Consider the following 17717-nt stretch of genomic DNA (forward strand, 5'->3'; position numbering starts at 1 on the left):
TACTGTATAAATATAGGTTTTATTAATAATGGGTGAAACCCCACAAATACAACTGGCATCTCTGGGTGATGGCGGGAATCCGTGGCAGGACAAGAGAAGGAAGAGTGGTATGTGTACAGAAATCAGGGGGGCGGGAAAGAGCCCTGGGGGAAGGGGAAATCAGAAGCGGCATGAGCCTTGGACCTACCACAACGGCCAGACATGTTCTGTGTCTGTCGCTCTGGTGCCCAGGGGCCGCCTTGGCTGATGGGAAGGGTGTGGAGAGACCCAGACGGGAGTTTGAATGAGCAGCAAGCGGCTGGGGAAGGGGTAAGAGAGTGAGAATACCAGCCTGACGCACAAGAGAGGGGGCATGGGGTGGCAGGCGGCCAAGGCCAACTGATGCCCGTGCTTGTGCTTGTGTTGGCTCCTGAACTCCAGACAGATAGTGCCTTGTGCCGCCCCTGACTTGGAGGGGAAGGAAGACTCGGGGGTAGACACCTGCAGATCCTGGAGACACCCCGGGCAGCACCAGCCTCAACCTTACAGTCCAAGCGGCATGCCCAGGAGGAGGCCGGCACCGCCCTTCCCGCAGCTCCCACCGCCACCACTGCCACCATCGCTCCTCGGAGCCACGGCGGACAGCGAGTGTGTACAGGTCTGAGATTGCCTGTTTGCATGTATGCGCCCGTTAACTCTGGGGAGGGGAGGGAGTTTTGCAGGACCGGGTAGGAGAAGCAAGAAAGGAAGCTTGGTCTTCTCCTACTCATGCCCCAGAATAAAGTGCATTCTCCAGTTCCAGTGGCAGGTGAGAGAGAAACACAAACATTATTGCAGAGGTGCCACCAGACCCTACCCCCACCAAAGGGGATGGGGAAGGGTAAACGGGGCGTCCCGTGGCCCCAGGCCTCTCCAATCCCCAGGATTGGGAGGGGCGACCCAGACAGAAAACCCAGGTTCTGTCCCAGCAGATTGTCCAAGGCGGCCAGGTCTGGGGGTGGGGAGAAGGTGAGGAGGAGGAACAGACTTCCAGAGCCTTCCCTGCTCCGTTCCAGTGTCCAAATGGGACTTCCAGGGGGCCCCCCCAGGGCCCAGCCCTGGAACCTGAACCTCAGAACAGTCCAGTTTACAAACACTTGTGTGGCGGGGACCCCCAGAGGAGGCCACTTTGGTCAGTTGTAAGTGGGGGCCTGGAGACCCTGGGGCTCCCAGGCAGACAACAGAGGAGGGTGCCGAGGGCGGGAAGGAGGGCGGCAGCCTCCTAGTGGTCTTTGCATGCAGATGTTGGAGGGACTAGGGAGGAAGCTACAAACTGCATCAACTGGGGAAGACTCCTGGGCATGGCGGGGAGGGCTGGAGCCCCGGTTGCCACGGCCACGGCCGGGAGCGCAGTCCAGCAGCCAGCCTGTGGAGCAGCTGAGAGAGGGGAGGATGGCTGCACCAGCAACCAGTGCCAAAGTCTACGAGGTTAAAACAGTCCCAGAGGGCTGGGGCTGGGGGCTCCCGCTGCGGGGGCTGGGGCGCAGGCCAGGGCAAGGCTCTATCTCTCTGACTTGACCCGGTAACGGAGCACAAGGTACGCCAGCAGCCGCAAGGCCAGGAAGAAGATGCCCAAGACCAAGAAGTCCATGTAGAGCTTGGCGTCCTCCACATCCAACGCTCGGAGGATACTCTGTGGATTCTGGAAAGGGCAGTGCTCCTCCAGGCAGGTCAGATCTTCTCGATCCATGCCATAGATGGTCAGAATCACACCCTCAAAGCCATACCTAGGCACGTGGGGACATCAGAGCAGGATACAGAGCATAGGTCACTGCTCCCTGGGCAAACCGCCAGGGCCCAGTTGCAACTCTCTCAGCCCTGGGGCCTGGGCTCCTGCCGGAGGGTGGGGGTGGGGGGAGCAGGGACAGATGGTGAGAGAAGGGGCACTGACCTGACATAGGAGAGGTAGGAGCTCCATTGCAGGTAAGTGGGGATGGTCTTGAAGCTGACAAAGAAACCGGAGAACAAGAGGACAGGGATGGCGGTAACTGGGCCCACAAAGGTGGCCACCTGGAGGGGAGGGAAGGGGACCGGGCCATCACAGGAGTGACCAGGATAGACTCAGGACTGAGGTGGCCCTGGGGTTTCCCACAGATCCATTCCTATGCCAGCCCCTGTTTCCTCCCACCAGATCCTGTCCACCGCCCCTCAAGATCCCCAAGTGCCGGCCCTCCCACCTGTAGGGAATTGGAGGCGGCTCCAATCAGCAGCCCCAAAGACTGGGCCACCAAGGCGGTGGCAGTGGCCAGGGCTGAGAAGAGCAGGAAGCGACTGGTTTCAGCTGGCTGGCCTGTCATCCAGTACATAATGCTGCAGTATACCACCGGGCACACCACCTGGGGAGGGGACACAGGCCTGGGCAGTAGACCGCGAGCCAGGGGCACAGTAGAAGCCCTAGAACAGCTCTTCCTCGAGCGTCCGTGCTTAGTCCTGTCCCCGCGCTCTGTCTGCTGTCCCCCCCCCCCCCCAGGCTGCCCATGACCGCTTTCTTCCTGGCTACATGAACCTATTCTCTTCCTCCGGTGTCACCATTTCCATTAGACCCACTCTGACCAGTTCAGGCATGGAGACTTCTCCATATCTGAGCTCCGAAACCTGGACCAGCTTATTCTTTGTATTGTTGCTTAATCAACTCTACATCGGAAGCACACTTTGTCCCCCTCTGAGCTATCAGCTCCTGGAGGCGGAGTCCAAAGCCACGACTACGGTATGGCAGGCTGCCCCCTGCACGGGGGCACCCAATCAAGAGGCCACCAGAGGCCGAGATCCAGCTGTGCTCTCCTCACAAAGCCATGCACCCTGGCACGGGGCAGCAGCCGCCCTGAGGAAGGGGCATCTTCGTCCAATCTGCACAAAGGTGCCCTCGGGATTATTGGTGGCCCTGGAGCTTGGAAAAGAGTGGCAGTGGCAAAAACAAAAAAACAAAAAAACAACCCAAACTGGCTAACATTTAGTGGGCACTTTAGTGCATGCCAAGCACTGTTCTTTTTTTTTTTTTTTTTCTTAATTTATTTTAATGTTTACTTTTGAGAGACAGAGTGTGAGCAGGGGAGGGGCAGAGAGAGGGAGTCACAGAATCCAAAGCAGGCTCCAGGCTCTGAGCCGTCAGCACAGAGCCCGACGTGGGGCTCGAGCCCGTGAACCGTGAGACCACGACCTGAGCCGAAGTCGGACGTTTAACTGACGGAGCCACCCAGGCACCCCTGCCAAGCACTATTCCAAGTACTTTACACGTATTAACTCATTTAATCCTCAAAAACGACCCTGAGGTAGATACTCTCGTCACCCACTTTATAGATGGGGACGTGGAAGCAGAGAGAGACAGGGGCTAGCTCAACATCTCCCGGCTACCAAGTAGCACTAAGGCCCCAGGGACTCCACCAGCCCCCACTGCCGTGGATAAGATTTACAGAGTCATTCACGGGGTTATTATTCTTATCACTGTCTGTCTGTCATCGGTCGTTCCCACAAGAACATAAGTTCCACAAGGTCAGGATTACATCTGTCTTATTCATTGCCGGATCCCAGCGCCTGGTGCACAGTAGGGACTCCCCGCCTATTTGCTAAGTGAAAGGGAAAAGAAAGGATGGCAGGGGACAGGGTTGAGGGAGGCCAGCAAGCAAGTGAGGAAGGAGCCAGATAGGAGGGAGGAAGAGGCTTACCTGAAAGGGCACGTCGGCCATGGTCTTGGCCAGATAATATGCTTTGAGGCTGTACCAGTAGTTGAGATGCTCCCTCATGAAGACTGCCATCTCTAAGGGGACTGAGGACACAGGCAGATTAGGCACAGCTGTCTGATACCCTGACCCCCTGTGCCCCCAGCCTCCCCCCCCACCCAGGGCAGCTCAGCTCACAGGTGAGCACAGTTGGCATAAGGGCAGCAAACATGAGAAACAGCATGGAGAAGAAGAGGCAGCCGGTGTTGTTGAAGACCTTGCTGGCATCGTTACCAATGTGCAGGTAAAGGAGACCAATGAGCACGCCGATTACCACGTGGGACACAAACCGCAGGTGGGTCAGGACCTGGGTGAGGAGAGGGGATGGGCCGCAGGCCAGGGATGAGCAGCCACACTGGGGTAGGAACTCAGAGCTGCCCTCGCGGACACACAGACACACAGGGGTACTGGGAGACTGCCGGCGGTGGGGGCTGGGGGGAGGGGGGACATTCCCCTCCCAGCTGCTGAGATCCTATGCCCCCCAAAGCCAGGCCTCTACCAGCCTCTTCTCCCCCAACTTGATGCCTCACCGTGTCCCTGAGGATGGACAAGAAGGTCCTCTTGAAAAGGATGCAGAACTGTGTAAGGGTGCTGGTGGCAAAGGTGTGGCTTTCGATGGGATCCACTTCCTGGGGAGAGGACATTGGCTTAGGTGAGCCTGTCCCACCCACTCACTGCACATCCAGCTCAGTGATGGGAAAACCCCGGAGCCCTTCCTCAGGGCAGGGGTCCTCCAGGTGTACTGATGGAAAATTCCCCACCATTGAGGTGCGTGCCTGGAAGCTGGCCTCAGAGTCATGAACTGGAGCGAGATTCCGGGAGAGAGAGAGAGAGAGAGAGAGAGAGAGACAAGGAACAAGTAAAAACGTGGGAGACAGGAGAGAGCAAGGAGGTCAAGGACACCTGTGGGGGCTAATAGGAGACCCGTCACTCCTCTTCTTTACTCCATCAAGAAACCTTTACCCCAAGGGCATAATGACAATCATATCTAGCAATGATAATAATGACCGCAGCAACAGTAAGGAACCCTTCTGGGTTTTGAGGCCAGCATCCGTCGTATCAGTTCAGAAGAAAGAATTAACCAGAGGTCATATGGCCTTCAGGCACAGCTGGACCAACCAAGGGATTGTAGGAGTGCAACGCCACCAGCTCACAAGTGGTTAATTATCACTACCCTAAAGATATAAGCACCAGATGGACCGAATGAAATCTCTAACATACAGAACAAAGATTTTTCAGATTCCAACTCTCTTGAGGTGGGAAAGATCTCCATCTGCTCCGGACGAAACAGCACCACAGCACCTGCTGGCATGACCTTATGGGTCTCCAGTCAACGCCATCCACCTTCTCAAGAGACCCTTGCCCCAACTTTTGGCCTTAAAAACCCTCACTTGCAAGCCCCTGGGGAGTTTGGGACTTTTGAGCACTAGCTCCCCATTCTCCTGGGTGGACCTACAGTGCAAAGACATTTACGTGATGATCTAGTTAGTCCTGCCAATGACCCTGGAGGTAAGTGTCGTCACCCCCAGGCTGCAGATGACAGTTGGACACGTTTTGGCCATAAGGCGAGAGACAGCATCGGTTTGGCTTACCAGGTGGCACCGTGCCGGCACCGAGGACAACACACAGATGCTCAGTAAGAATTCGCTGAACAAATAAATAAACGAGAACGCCAAAGCTCAGAGGTCGAGCAACGTGCCCAAGGTCACACAGCTGTTAATAGTAGGTCTACTCCAAGTTCTGGGTTCTTCCTAGAACCCAGTGGTTGTGATGCCTCTGGGGGAAAGCCTCTTTGGCAGGGCCGTTGTCCATCGTCCCATCCCCCCTCCCCCACTTTTCCTTCTCTGCCGTCTCCACCCCTACTCACCTGAGGGCAAGGGGGGCAAGGGGTGGGGACCTCATTCTTCTCTGGGATGCTCTTCTTCTCAGCCATGGTACAGAGCCCATTCTGCACAGCCCTGAACAGCATGGGGTTGAGGTCTCCGTACTCTCCAGAGGCCACTTCGATGACTAGGAGGCACAGAGGGGAGCGCTTAGCTAAGATGCATCCTTGGTTCCCAAGGGCAAGCCAGCCCCTCCATGGGTGTGTGGGGAAGGCCAGTGACAGTGAGGCCTCTGCCCCCAAGGAGGCCCGGGTGCATGACCCGATCCCCCAGGTTTGGCCCAGCATCATCACTCACTGAAATCAGCCGGGTTGTGGTAAGTGGGGCAGTGCAAGCCGAGCCCCTTCAGGTAGGGGATCAGGTTGGTGACCACGCCCTTGAAGATGCACTGACCCTGGCTCAGGATGTAGAGCTGAGGCAGAAAGAGAAGGGTGAGGAAAACACAGCCAGTGGACCCGGCAGGCCCCACCAGCACCTCTACTGATGCCCTGCTCTCTCCCCGTTGCAGGCCAGGCACGTGTGAGGCCCAGAGACCCTCACCTTGTCAAACATCTCAAAGAGCTTGGCACTGGGCTGGTGGATGGTGCAGATGATGGTACGGCCCCCCTGGGCCAGGGACTTCATGAGGGACACCACTTGGAAACAGGAGGCGCTGTCCAGACCACTGTCCAGAGAAAGGGGGTGGGGTGGGGTGAGGTGGGCAGAGCCAAAGAAGGGAGTGTTTGGGGTGGGGCGGCTGCTATGAAGGGGATGGAGCTGGCAAGGAAGGGAGTCACTCTGGCCATCCCCATAGCCTGTACATACTGGACGATTCAGGAGTTTGGAGTTACCAAGAGGCCCAGAGCACCACTCAGTTCAACAAGCAAATATCCAGCGAGCACCTGTTGAAGGCCAGGCACTGGGATTACGGTGATGGATAACTAAGACAGACTCTGGTCCAGAGGGAGGGAGAGATAAGCGCACAGATCACTTGAGATAATGTGGAACGTGGCGTGACAAAGAGGGGAGGGTTCAGGTCTGCCATACAGGGGTTGGAGGGTAGTCAGAGAAGTTTGCCGAGTGCATGTGGGAGAAGAAGGAGCGACGCCAGCTCTGGTGGAAGGGCAGGCATGGAGGCGAAGGGCATTCCAGGCACAAGACACAGCATGTGCAAAGCTTAGAGGCAGGAAACACATGTCCGGCCCAGGGAATTATAAGCAATTCAGTGTTATTAGAGCATAAAATATAAGACGGCATGAAGCAAGATGTGAGGCTGGAGAAGTAGGTTCAGACCAGGACCTTGTAAGTCCTCTGATTTTATTAGGAGGGCAAATGGGAACCGTTGGGTGTGTTTTCAAGCAAGGGAGTGAGAAGTGCCAGACTTGTCGTTTAGAAAGCTCTCTCTGGCTGCACTTTGGAGGAAGGATTGGCTGGAAGAGACTGGAGGCAAAGAGATAGGAGTCCGTTGCAGAAATGCGGGCAAGAGCTGCTGATGTCCTGAACTTAGGCAGGAGCACTAGGGATGGGGGTGGGGCAAATCTGAGAGACGGAGAAAGGAGGTAGAATCAGCAGGATTTGGTGACTGATTGGCTGTGGGGAAGAGAAGGAGAGGGAGGCATCAGTCAAGGAGGACGTGGGATTTCTGCCTGCATGAAGGATGGGGCTGCTACGGCAATAGGATTGGCAGGGACGGACGAGGAGTAAGCCCTTATCTTGGCCCCGGGAGGCTGCGAAAGCGGACTCTGGTCTCCAGCAGTGGAGCAGATTCCCCGGGCTCAGGGCTGAGAGGAGGGGGCATCCTGCTGGGGGAGGAGGGGGAGAACTACCTGGTGGGTTCGTCAAAGAACATGACCGGCGGGTTGTTGACCAGCTCCAGGGCGATGGCCAGACGCTTCCTCTGCCCACCGGAGAGCAGGGCCGTCCTCGTGTGGGAGCAGGACATCAGGCCCAGTGCTGTCAGGATCTCCGTCACCTGGCCCAGGCCCCACCCCCATCCCAGGTCAGCTTCAGATTCTCCGCTCCTCCCCACCCCCACACCACCCCAACTTAAAGAAGTCTTCCCTTAAGTCCACTGTCCCCACCCGGGCCCCCCCCCCCAACTCGGGGCTCTAGGACTCAGAAACACACACAGGGCAGCCGTCCTGTTCTCACCCCTGTCTCTTCCCCACTCACCAGTTCCTTCTTCACCTCTTGCTTCTCACTCAGCTTCAGGTTAGCAGAGACCTGAGGCCCAGAGAGTAGGCGGGTCAGATATGTGTGGGAGGGGGGCCCTGCCTCGACCCCTTGAGGATGGGGGCGGCGGACAGAAGCGGGGGCTGGGAGGAGGAGGCGGCCATCCAGCCCTCACCATCATGGCTTCCAACACCGTCAGGTGTGGGAGCAGCATGTCTTCCTGCATGATGTAACAGGACATCTTGCGGAAGGTCCTCAGTTCCCGCGGCCTCCCGTTGACCAGGATCTGCCCCTTCATGCCAGACTCCCTGGAGGAACATTGGTCGCGGGTGGGGGGTCAAGGCCACTTCAGATCCCCTTCTGGGCTCTTCCGGGGATCCGGATCCGTCCTCCCGGCCCCTTTCCCCGCTTCCGCCCCAGCCGCGTCCTCACCTGTACCCTGCCAGGATGTTCATGAATGTGGACTTGCCAGCCCCCGAGGGGCCCATGATGCCGATCAGCTCCCGGCGGCAGAATTTACCCGACAGGCACTTGAGGAGGGTCTTATAACCTGCAGTGAGGGAGGGAGGCACTTCTGATCAGGGTTGCAGTGAACAGAGGAGCCCCAAACTCTTAGCAGCGGCCATGGGTTTTATTGAAATAGGCAGTCCCTACTCAGGGTAAACTGATTTGGACGGAGGAACGACCTTCAGAGCAGCAACAGTATTCACACCCTCTCATCCTGGTCCCCTAGAAACGGCCACTCCTAATGTCGAAGCATCAGAGGTGACCATACTCTTCGGTAGGCTATGAAAAACCTCCACACCTCATGGATGGTCGCGGAGAGCGGGGTCAAGCTTATAGACGACCCTGCTCCCCTTCTATACACACAGCAGTGACCCTCACTGCCTCCAGGAAGATTTTCCCAACGATCAGCCCTAGTGAGCTGGTCGAATGTCCTCGGTGTTCCCATAGCGCTTTGCATATGCCAGCACGGCAGCTATTTGACGCGCCTGTCTCTCACCCCCTCCCTACCCAGCCTCTTAGTCTGTGAGCTGCTTGGGGGCAGAGTCTGTGGCTTGCTCATCTTTGTAACCTCAGGAGACCGTCTGGCAGGTACTAGGTGCTCAGTAAGTGTTCCCGGAGTGAGTGCTCTCAGAGCTTTTGCTTCATTCTGGAAAAGCCTTCTTTGTGCTCCCTTGGCCCCCTAGGCTTGTCTCTGCAGCCCCTAACGTGGCCCAGTAACATCTCATCATTCATTCACTCGTTGGGAGGCAGCATATGCATTAAGAGCACCGATTTGGAGTCAGTTGGGTCTAGGTTCAAATTCTGGCTCCACACTTACCAGCTGTGTGACCTCAGGCAAGTTGCTTAACCTCTCTGAGCTCCAGGTCCCTCATCTGTAAAATGAGGATGATAGTACCTATCTCATAGGGTTGTTGTAAAGAGTCAATGAGATAATATATGTAAAGGCATATGACACAGTGCTTGGCACATAGAGTATATTTTAAAAAATGACATTTTATCATTAATTCCATTTGACAAATGTTTATTGATATCCACTACATTCCAAGCTCTGTACCAGACACTGGACAAATATATATATATATGAAGAAGACACATTTCCTGCTTTCAAGAAAGTCATAGTCTGGGGTGCCTGGGTGGCTCAGTTGGTTGAGCGTCCAACTTCAGCTCAGGTCATGATCTCACAGTCTGTGAGTTTGAGCCCCGTGTCAGGCTCTGTGCTGACAGCTCAGAGCTTGGAGCCTGGAGCCTGCTTCAGATTCTGGGTCTCCCTCTCTCTCTGCCCCTTCCCCGCTCATGCTCTGTCTCTCTCTGTCTCAAAAATAAATAAAAAACATTGAAAAAAAAAAGAAAGAAAGAAAGTCATAGTCTAGGTAAAAATGGTGGGAACGTCTGTGGATCTAAGGAAAGATAAAATAAGGGTTATAATAGAAGCACAAATAATGCACAATGAGAATGCAGAAAATGGAACTGAGGAGGGTGGAGGGGCAAGGGAAATATCAAGAATGGCTTCCTGGAAGAAGTGGCAATTGAGCTAAGTCTTGAAGGATGCTCAGCACTCAAAAATGGAGAGGAAAGTCAGAGGCTCGCCAATCCTTGGAAGGAGGAGCTCTGCCATGTGAGAGAATATACAGAACACAATCCAGGAAGCAGAGATCAGAGACTACAGGGAGTCACCCGGGAAAACAAGGTAGAGAGGAAGGAGGAAGCCCATGAGACCAGCCTTGCCTCGTATGCTTGCAGACCTGCCTCAGTGAGGCAGAAACACCAATCTCCCACTGGAGATTTTGTTCATTACCACCCTCCTCCGACCCCCACTGAGCCCCACTCCCTCTCCACAATACCTCCTCAGCAGAGACAGCGAAGGGATGTGATCTTTCACTCTCCCTCCACAGCACCCAGCTATCCCTCTGGACGCATCCATTCAGAAGGAGGCTCAGCTGCTGTCCACTCTGGGGTCCTGATCGCACCGACGGCCTGGATAGTGCTTTCCCGTTTATAAACTCATTACCCGGGTTGCTGCTACAGCAACATGGACGAGCCAACTGGGGCCCGGGGACCTCCAGTGACTCACCCAAGGTCACACAGCAAGTTCTTCACTGGGAGAGGGCAAGTCACAGGTTCTATCCCTCTGCCTCAGTCATTATGACCATCAATCTGAAAGACGTGTTGTTGTATACTCCAGCAAACGCCTTTCAGAACCACTCACAGGAAATGATTTCTTTTGCAGGGGAGGAAACTGGCAATGATGAACCTCCCTCTCATTTAATCACAGCCAAGCACTAGGTTGGACACTGATGCCTAATACAAATATCATCTTACACTTGCCTTTCACAAAGCATTTCCACAGATAATGTCTCAGCTAAGCCTGTGCAATGACATTTCTTATCACCCCTATTCACAGATGAGGAAAGTGAGGCCAAGAGAGGGTGAGCAGATGGCCCAAGGTCATCTTCCAGTGGACAGGTGGCTAGGAACCCAGTCTTTGAACCCCTGCTGTTCCATAGCTGCTCTTCATGGGAAGGGCCTGCCAGGCCTTGACATAAAGACACATCAGAGTTCCAGTCCTGCCTCAGTCAGTAACTCTCTTGCAATTCTGTCAAGTCCTGTCAAAATCAGGACAGTAACATCTCCTCCCAAGGCATAACAGGGTTATTGTGAATGTTAAGTGAGGTGTTTAATACTAACTAATAGGAAAGTGGTTTGAAAACAAGAAACACCGTAATAATTAGGGGAAAAGGGTGGCAAATCCTTACCTGGGAAAGGCAGAAACTACCCTCTCTCCACATCCCTCTCTCTTTTTCCTCTCTGCCCACCTCTGATTTCTCTAATTGCTTTCTGTCCTCCAGACAAGGGGAGAGGGACTCCGGTGAAAAGGCAAGTCAAAGAGAGGAGGACAGAAGACAAAGAAAAGGGCAAGGGACAGAAGAGACAGCAAAGTGGACAGTGGAGAGTATGGGGCTGGCAAGGTCAAAGGAGAAAGGACCTGGTCAGAGGTGCCAATTTGTGACGGGTGGGTGGGTTGAAGCAACCGGTCCATCTAACTACATTTCTTTCTTATCTACACATCTCCTTGAAACTGAGGAAACGAGAGGGCTAAGGACATAATGGCTACCTCTTCATTTTGCCCAGAGCTGGTCTCGGGGTGGAGAGGCTGCTCAGGGACGGGCACCGGGCAGGGGGCCCAGAGGCCTCAGTTGCTATTGGCTCAGGCCCCGTGACCTTTTGGTCACTCATGGGAGTGAGGGTGGGGAGTACGGAGACAGCTCATGCTTGGTCCTGCTCGGAAGCACCCCAAACTTATTCTTAAATCTCAGAGAACAATGTCCCAGCTCCACCCCTCGTCCACGCCCAGCTCTGGGGGAAAACAAAAACAAAATAAACCCCTCAGCTTCTCTATTCCCAGCTCAAGCTGCCCGTGGCCGGCCAGGGGCAAGGGATCCAGGCGATGGCGAGGGTTCCAAGGAACTCAGAGCCCCAGCCCTTCCCCACCTGTGTGGATGAGAGAAAAGAGGAGGGGATGGGAATTGGTGTACCAGGGAAGTTAAGAGACGGGGAAAAACAATACGCAGAGAGCTGGAAAACCTGGCTTCTGGTCCTGGCTCCGCCACGTATGAGCTGTGTGGCGCTGGACAAGTTACTCAACTTCCCTGGACCTCAGTTTCCTTATTAGTGACGTGAGGATGTCATCTCTCTTACTAAACCCTCACCCTCCCTGCCTTGGAGGACTTCAGCAAGAATGGAGTAAGATGACAGGAATGAGAACATCTTTTAGGATTAGCAGTGTTCTGTGGGTACAAGGATGTTGCTAACCGCTGGGGAGAACCTGTGCAACACAGCCCCCCACTTCCTCGCACCAGCCCTCAAAGGCAGGAATTCTACCTAAAAAAAAAAAAAAGAAGGAAAACTCTGCAAGAGTCACTGAACCCCCGGAGGTCATCGTGTCAACTTAGGGGGAGAAAGCTCCAGTAGCCAGTTGAACCTAGAGTCCCACACAGTGCTCGCGGGTGTGGGGGGAGCACAGCCCCGCCGCCTCAACTGTGTGCATAGCCAGCGGGTTGAGATTTCAGGGCTCCCACAGGGCCCATTGGTGCGGAACAGGGGACTCCCAGACCTCCTGCTCTCCACGAGGCAACTCCTGGGGGCTCCACAGCTCCCCACCAGACTGCTCCCTTACCCCGTTTGCGCCAGCAGGGCCCCTCCCGCACGGAGTAGGACAGCTCCACGAACTCGATGTCCACCGCTGAGCGCTTGGGTAGGTGTGAGAAGCGCTGGGCTTCGGTGATGTGGTTCTCCACCTTCTTCAGGTGCGTGGTCAGCATCGGGGGCTCCGCCCCGTCCTCCAGCGCCACGGCCATGGCCACGGCCCCGGGTCCTAGTCCACAGCCCACGGCCTCCAGCGCCTTCTCCGCCATCACGCCGCCGGCCTGCAGGGAGAGGGCCTGCTCGGTTCGGCGGAGACCCCCAAGCCTTGGCTCAAACCTCCCTCGCCTTCTAATGCTCCCCCGCCCCCACTCCCCGCCTCTTTCTCAGGGCAGATCTGCTACGGAGAGCACCCCACTCCCCACCGCCAGAGCGGCTGCCCCCCTCCTGCCCCCCACTCCCGGCGCAGCAACGCTCGGTTCCGACCTCTCCTCGGTCCGGCCAGCCCCAGCTCCGGCTCCGGCCTGGCCGCAGCCCGACCCCTACAAGCCCTCACCCGCTCCCCCCTCCCCGCGGTGGCTCTAATCTCCTTACCCCGCAGGCCAGCAGCCCCTGGGGACTGGAGGGTTGGGGAGCGGGGAGGAGGGAAGGGGCGGCCCGCGGAGGCTGCCCGCTAGCTGGTCTGGGTAGCCGGGTGCGCGCAGGGCGGACCGGGGGGAAGGCGGAGGAAGAGGAGGCTCTGGGCCTCCCGCAGCATCCCCCTCCCCATCCCCGGGCGCGACGCCCGGCCCGCCCCTCCCGCCGGCGCCCCGGGGCCCCGGCGGCCGCACCACCCGCACCCAAGACCTCCCCCCTCCACCGCCGCGCCAACTAGCCTCCCGCGGCGGGCTCCCCCCTCCCCATCTCCCGCGTGCCTAGTCACCTTGATGCGCCCCCGGGCCGGTGCGGACCGAGAAGCTTGGCGCTGCCGCGGGCCGGGGATGGAGACTCCGGGCCCTTCTCACCTGCCTCCGGCTGCGGCACCGCGGCCCGGCTCCCGGTCCCGGCGGCGCGGGCCGGGGCGGGGCCGGGGCGGGGCGGGCGACTGGGGAGGGCCCCGGCCCCAGTCCGCCGAGAGATGACAAGGATGGGGAGGGGCGAGGGGGGCGCGCCCCGACTCGGCTGGGCTGCGCACACCCGGTTCCCGGAGCCCGGTCCCGGGCGCTGTGTCCTCCCGAGCCCGCCGGGCGACTGCGCTCTGCTCCCAGCTACTGCTCGCCGGTCCCGCTGTTCTTAAAGGGCCCGCGCGGCCCCGCAGCCGGCGGGGGGCGAGCAAGGCGAAGGGGACGGCGGTGCCGGCGACGCGGAGGCCGGAGCCAGCGCAGGTGTGGCCCCGGGACTGGGGGGTTGGCGACGAAAGGCCAACTTGAAGACCGGAAAGGAGCTGAAGTCGTGCAGTGGGGACAAGTCCCTGGATTACATACTAGATGACGGTGGTGCGTATATGGGGTGGGGGGTGGGCATTAGGGTGCAGATGCCATCTCTCTCAAGGGATTGTGAAAGCTGTCAGACTGCGCGCGCACGCACGCACACACACACACACACACACGCCATCAGTTTCCCTCAGTTCTGACCCTTGAGCTCAGGCTTCCCCCAGGGATTCCCCAAACTAGATAAAAGGCTTTGAAAGCTAGTCTTGGGATATCCTCCTCCCCTTTCCCCACACCACCCCCACTTTCCCTCTCTAAGCTGGAGGAAACTAGTTAAGAAGGGAAGGAGAGTGGATGCCTTGGGAGAGCTTGAAAGGAGCTCCAAGGTTAAGGTTGTACTTAGAGCTCAACCTGCTTCAGACATCTTTATTCTCCCAGGCAAATTCAGGCCTTTAAGACAGGCACAAGCCTTATACACAAGCACATATTCGCCAGGGCATGTACAGGGCTCACAGACACCGCCTTCCGCATCTCCTAGCACACGTGTGCGTTCTCTCCCTCACCCCACAAGCCTTCAAATGCAAGTCTCCAGAACACTCTGGGGCTTTCCCCTGCTTTGCTCCTTACTCTTGCTCCTCTTGGTCCCTGCTTGCCCCAGACCCAGTCTTCTAGGGGTAAGTAGGTTAGCCAGTTGAGACGTGTGACCTGAGCTTTTAAGTTCCCACCTGTCACAGGGCAAAGACAGATGGGAGGGGAGGCTACTGGTGCTGCAGCCACCTTCTTACTGCAGCAGTTGAGAGGTTACTAGCAGTCAAACCTCTCCCCTGCTCATCAGCCCCTCCTCCAGCCTCTCCAGCGCATGAGCGCCCCGAGGCTGGCAGCCTCTTCAAGACATCACCAGGCTCCACCCTGTAACTGTAAGGTTCAGTGGGTTTCGGATCCAGCCCTCCTTACCTTCCCCCCCACCCCATGCCCTACATCACCGCCGTTCCTCAGGACCAACGTTCTCCTTCTCCAGATGGACCCTCCGTTCTCCAAGTTAACTCCAATGCCCTAGTATAGACTCCCCGTCTCCAATGGTTGCATTCATTGAGCGATCATTATGGACCTGGCGTTATCTGACTTCATTCTCACAATATCCTCATGCGGCAGGCATTACAACCTCTCTTTAGAAATAAAGAAACATGCGACAACGTGGTTGGAACTGGAGTGTATTATAATAAGCGAAGTTAGTCAGAGAAAGACAAATATCATATGACTTCACTCACATGTGGAATTTAAGATACAAAACAGACGAGCATAAGGGAAGGGAAGCAAAAATAATATAAAAACAAGGAGGGGGACAAACCATAAGAGACTCTTAAATACAGAGAACAAACTGAGGTTGCTGAAGGGGTTTTGAGTGGGGGGTGGAAGGGCTAATTGGGCAAGAGGCATTAAGGAGGACACTTGTTGGGATGAGCACTGGGTGTTACACATATGGGATGAATCACTGGATTCTACTCCTGAAATCATTATTGCACTATATGTTAACTTACTTGGATGTAAATTTTAAAAAATAATAAATTTAAAAGAAGGAAAGAAGAGAAGGAAGGAAGGAAGGAAGGAAGGAAGGAAGGAAGGAAAGAAAAGAAAGAGAAAGAAAGAAAAAAGAAAGAAAGAAAGAAAGAAAGAAAGAAAGAAAGAAAGAAAGAAAGAAAGAAAGAAAGAAAAGAAAGATAGAAAGACAGGCATAAGGAGGTTGGTTAAGCAATGTGCCCAAGAGGACACATCTAGTCAGCAGCAGAACAGGGCTTGAATCCTGAAGTTTTTGCTTTTACCCACCTGCTATGTGTCCTCTCAGAACCCTATTCTCAAATGGACTCCCTCCCTCCCTCCTGTTTTCTAGACAGGCTCTTCCATTCTCCCAAGATAACCACATCTTAATGACACTCCCCTCCTTTCCCTGGCGTACAACTTTCCAATTCTCAGCAAAATGTTCTCCCCTTTCTTAGGAACACCGTGTCCCCCTTTCCTCGGGACAGGCTTTCCCAGCTTCAGAGACCAACATTTCCAAGTGTTCCATCAGCTTTCCACATCATAGGATTTACACCCCATGCCCCAGAGCCGTGGTCCTCAGCCTTGGCTACGAGTTAAACATCACTTGGGGGATGTCTAGAAAATATGTCTAGATAGTACCGCAAACCAGTTAGTCCTGATCTCAGGACTCAGCTCTTAGTGTTTTTAAAAAGCTCCCCGGTGGACCCCACTGGGTAGGAAGTCGAGAGCCCCTGCCCTAATTGAACCTTCCATCCCCTGGTTTGAACACGTGCCATGGACCCATGAGAGTCCTCCCTCTTCCCTAGAACAGACCTTCCCATTCTCTAGGGCACCCTCTCCCCATTTTGTGAACACATCTTCCATGTCCTGAATCTGGAGTCAGTTATCTGCTTTCTGATTTTGATGCTTTGATTCATTCTGTGTTCTTAAGCAACTTTCTCCACCTCTCTGAGCTTCATCCATGAAATAGAGATGATAAAAATTCCTGCAGATCGGCCTCAAAAGAGTCTCATGAGGTTCAAATGTCCAAGACCTTAGTGTTTATTCTCAAGAATAGATCATACATCCTTACTCTCCAGGCCAGGCTTACCATGGTTCATTTTATTTCCCCCAGAAGAAGCTCCCATTTTCTTGGCAAAGGAGGGAAACTACATTTATTGAATGCCTACTATGTGCTAGGCACCTGGCATAACCACGTGACCTCTGAAAAGAGCTAGGTCTGTAACTTTCTCCCCTGGATTCCTAGAACTTGGACACAGAAAGTACTCAATAGCTATCAACTGCCTGAATGGTCTAACCAGTCCTCATGACAATTTTATGAGGTCAATATTATCCTCCTGTGTTTCAGATAAGGAAACTGACGCTCAGAAATGTCAAGCACAAGTATGAGTTGACGTGATGGCTCCAGGGATCCATGTCAGAATCATCTGGCGGGCTTGTTAAAACAAATTGTTAGCCCTACCCCCAGACTTTCTGACTCAGCATCCGCAGTGGGGCCAGAGAATTGGCATCTCTACTAAGTCCCTAGGTGATGCTGATACTGCTAGTCTAGAGACCACACTTTGAGAACCATTGCTCAAGAGACCCTTCATTCCTCAGTCCAGACCTCATCATTCCCAGAACAATCCCCCTATCACCTACCAAGGACTTTCCCTGAGTGGACCTGCTCCCTCTTCCCCAAATAGTCCTCCTCCATTCCCTGAGACTGATCCTTTTCTTTCTCTGAGACCTCCCCAATTCCCATCCCAGACCCTTCCCCCCGTCCCAAGAGGGAGCCTCCAAACAGGGCAGGCTCCTTAGACCCAGAAAGGTAAGGGTTGATGATAATTGGCTTACGAGGAACAGGGTAGAAGCAGAAAACTCCTGTCTCAGCTTCGTGCCAGGAGTTAATCTAGCAGACGGGTGCTCTGGGCAGGGATTTGTGGGAGAAGCAGTTGGTAAGGAGCTTTATGTACCTATGGCAAAAGGGGGGTAGCAGTGTCCTATGGGACCGGGGGAGGAACTGGACTGGGGACTCTGGAACCAACTCAGCTCTGTTCCTACCGCCCCAGGCCACTCATCCGCGGGGCCTCCTTTGCCCACGGCACTAGTCTCTCCTCTTCGGCAAGAATGGTTTTAAAATGTATTTATCAATAGAAGGACCCTCTGCTGGCCACTGGGGGAAATGCAGCTCAGGACTGGGAATGACGGGTGGATTAAGAGGGAGGCCGACCCTAGCCCTCCCCTACCCAAGGCAGGAAGCAAAGATGGGCGTTGGCTCGAATCTGGACGGTGGAGGGGGGTGCCTGCGAGGCAGAGCCCCTGCTGTTGCTTTCTAAAAGATCTTTATTCTTTTAAAACTATAAAAATACAGG

The 17717-nt window shown here is 55.2% G+C and overlaps 1 protein-coding gene across 6 annotated transcripts; it reads right to left on the minus strand.

Annotated features, from left to right (window-relative positions):
* On the minus strand, nucleotides 1–13707 carry ABCG4 (ATP binding cassette subfamily G member 4). Of its 6 annotated transcripts, none has more exons than XM_053203979.1 (15): nucleotides 13420–13707; nucleotides 12450–12699; nucleotides 8201–8318; nucleotides 7944–8076; nucleotides 7769–7819; nucleotides 7423–7568; nucleotides 6158–6281; nucleotides 5915–6029; nucleotides 5602–5744; nucleotides 4265–4363; nucleotides 3873–4041; nucleotides 3681–3781; nucleotides 2196–2354; nucleotides 1910–2028; nucleotides 1–1745 (listed from the first exon to the last, which is right to left on the minus strand). In XM_053203979.1, exons 2-15 carry the CDS (start codon nucleotides 12685–12687, stop codon nucleotides 1520–1522), a joined length of 1941 nt encoding a protein of 646 aa, XP_053059954.1. In that variant the 5' UTR covers nucleotides 12688–12699; nucleotides 13420–13707; the 3' UTR covers nucleotides 1–1519. The 6 variants fall into 6 exon arrangements, with proteins under 6 accessions (XP_053059954.1, XP_026892509.1, XP_026892507.1 ...); XM_027036708.2 differs by having other exon boundaries at nucleotides 12450–12714; nucleotides 13338–13707; XM_027036706.2 differs by having other exon boundaries at nucleotides 13338–13706.
* Between the last annotated feature and the right edge of the window lie 4010 nt (nucleotides 13708–17717).

This window comes from Acinonyx jubatus, chromosome D1 (assembly GCF_027475565.1).
Source record: "Acinonyx jubatus isolate Ajub_Pintada_27869175 chromosome D1, VMU_Ajub_asm_v1.0, whole genome shotgun sequence".
NCBI lineage: Eukaryota > Metazoa > Chordata > Mammalia > Carnivora > Felidae > Acinonyx > Acinonyx jubatus.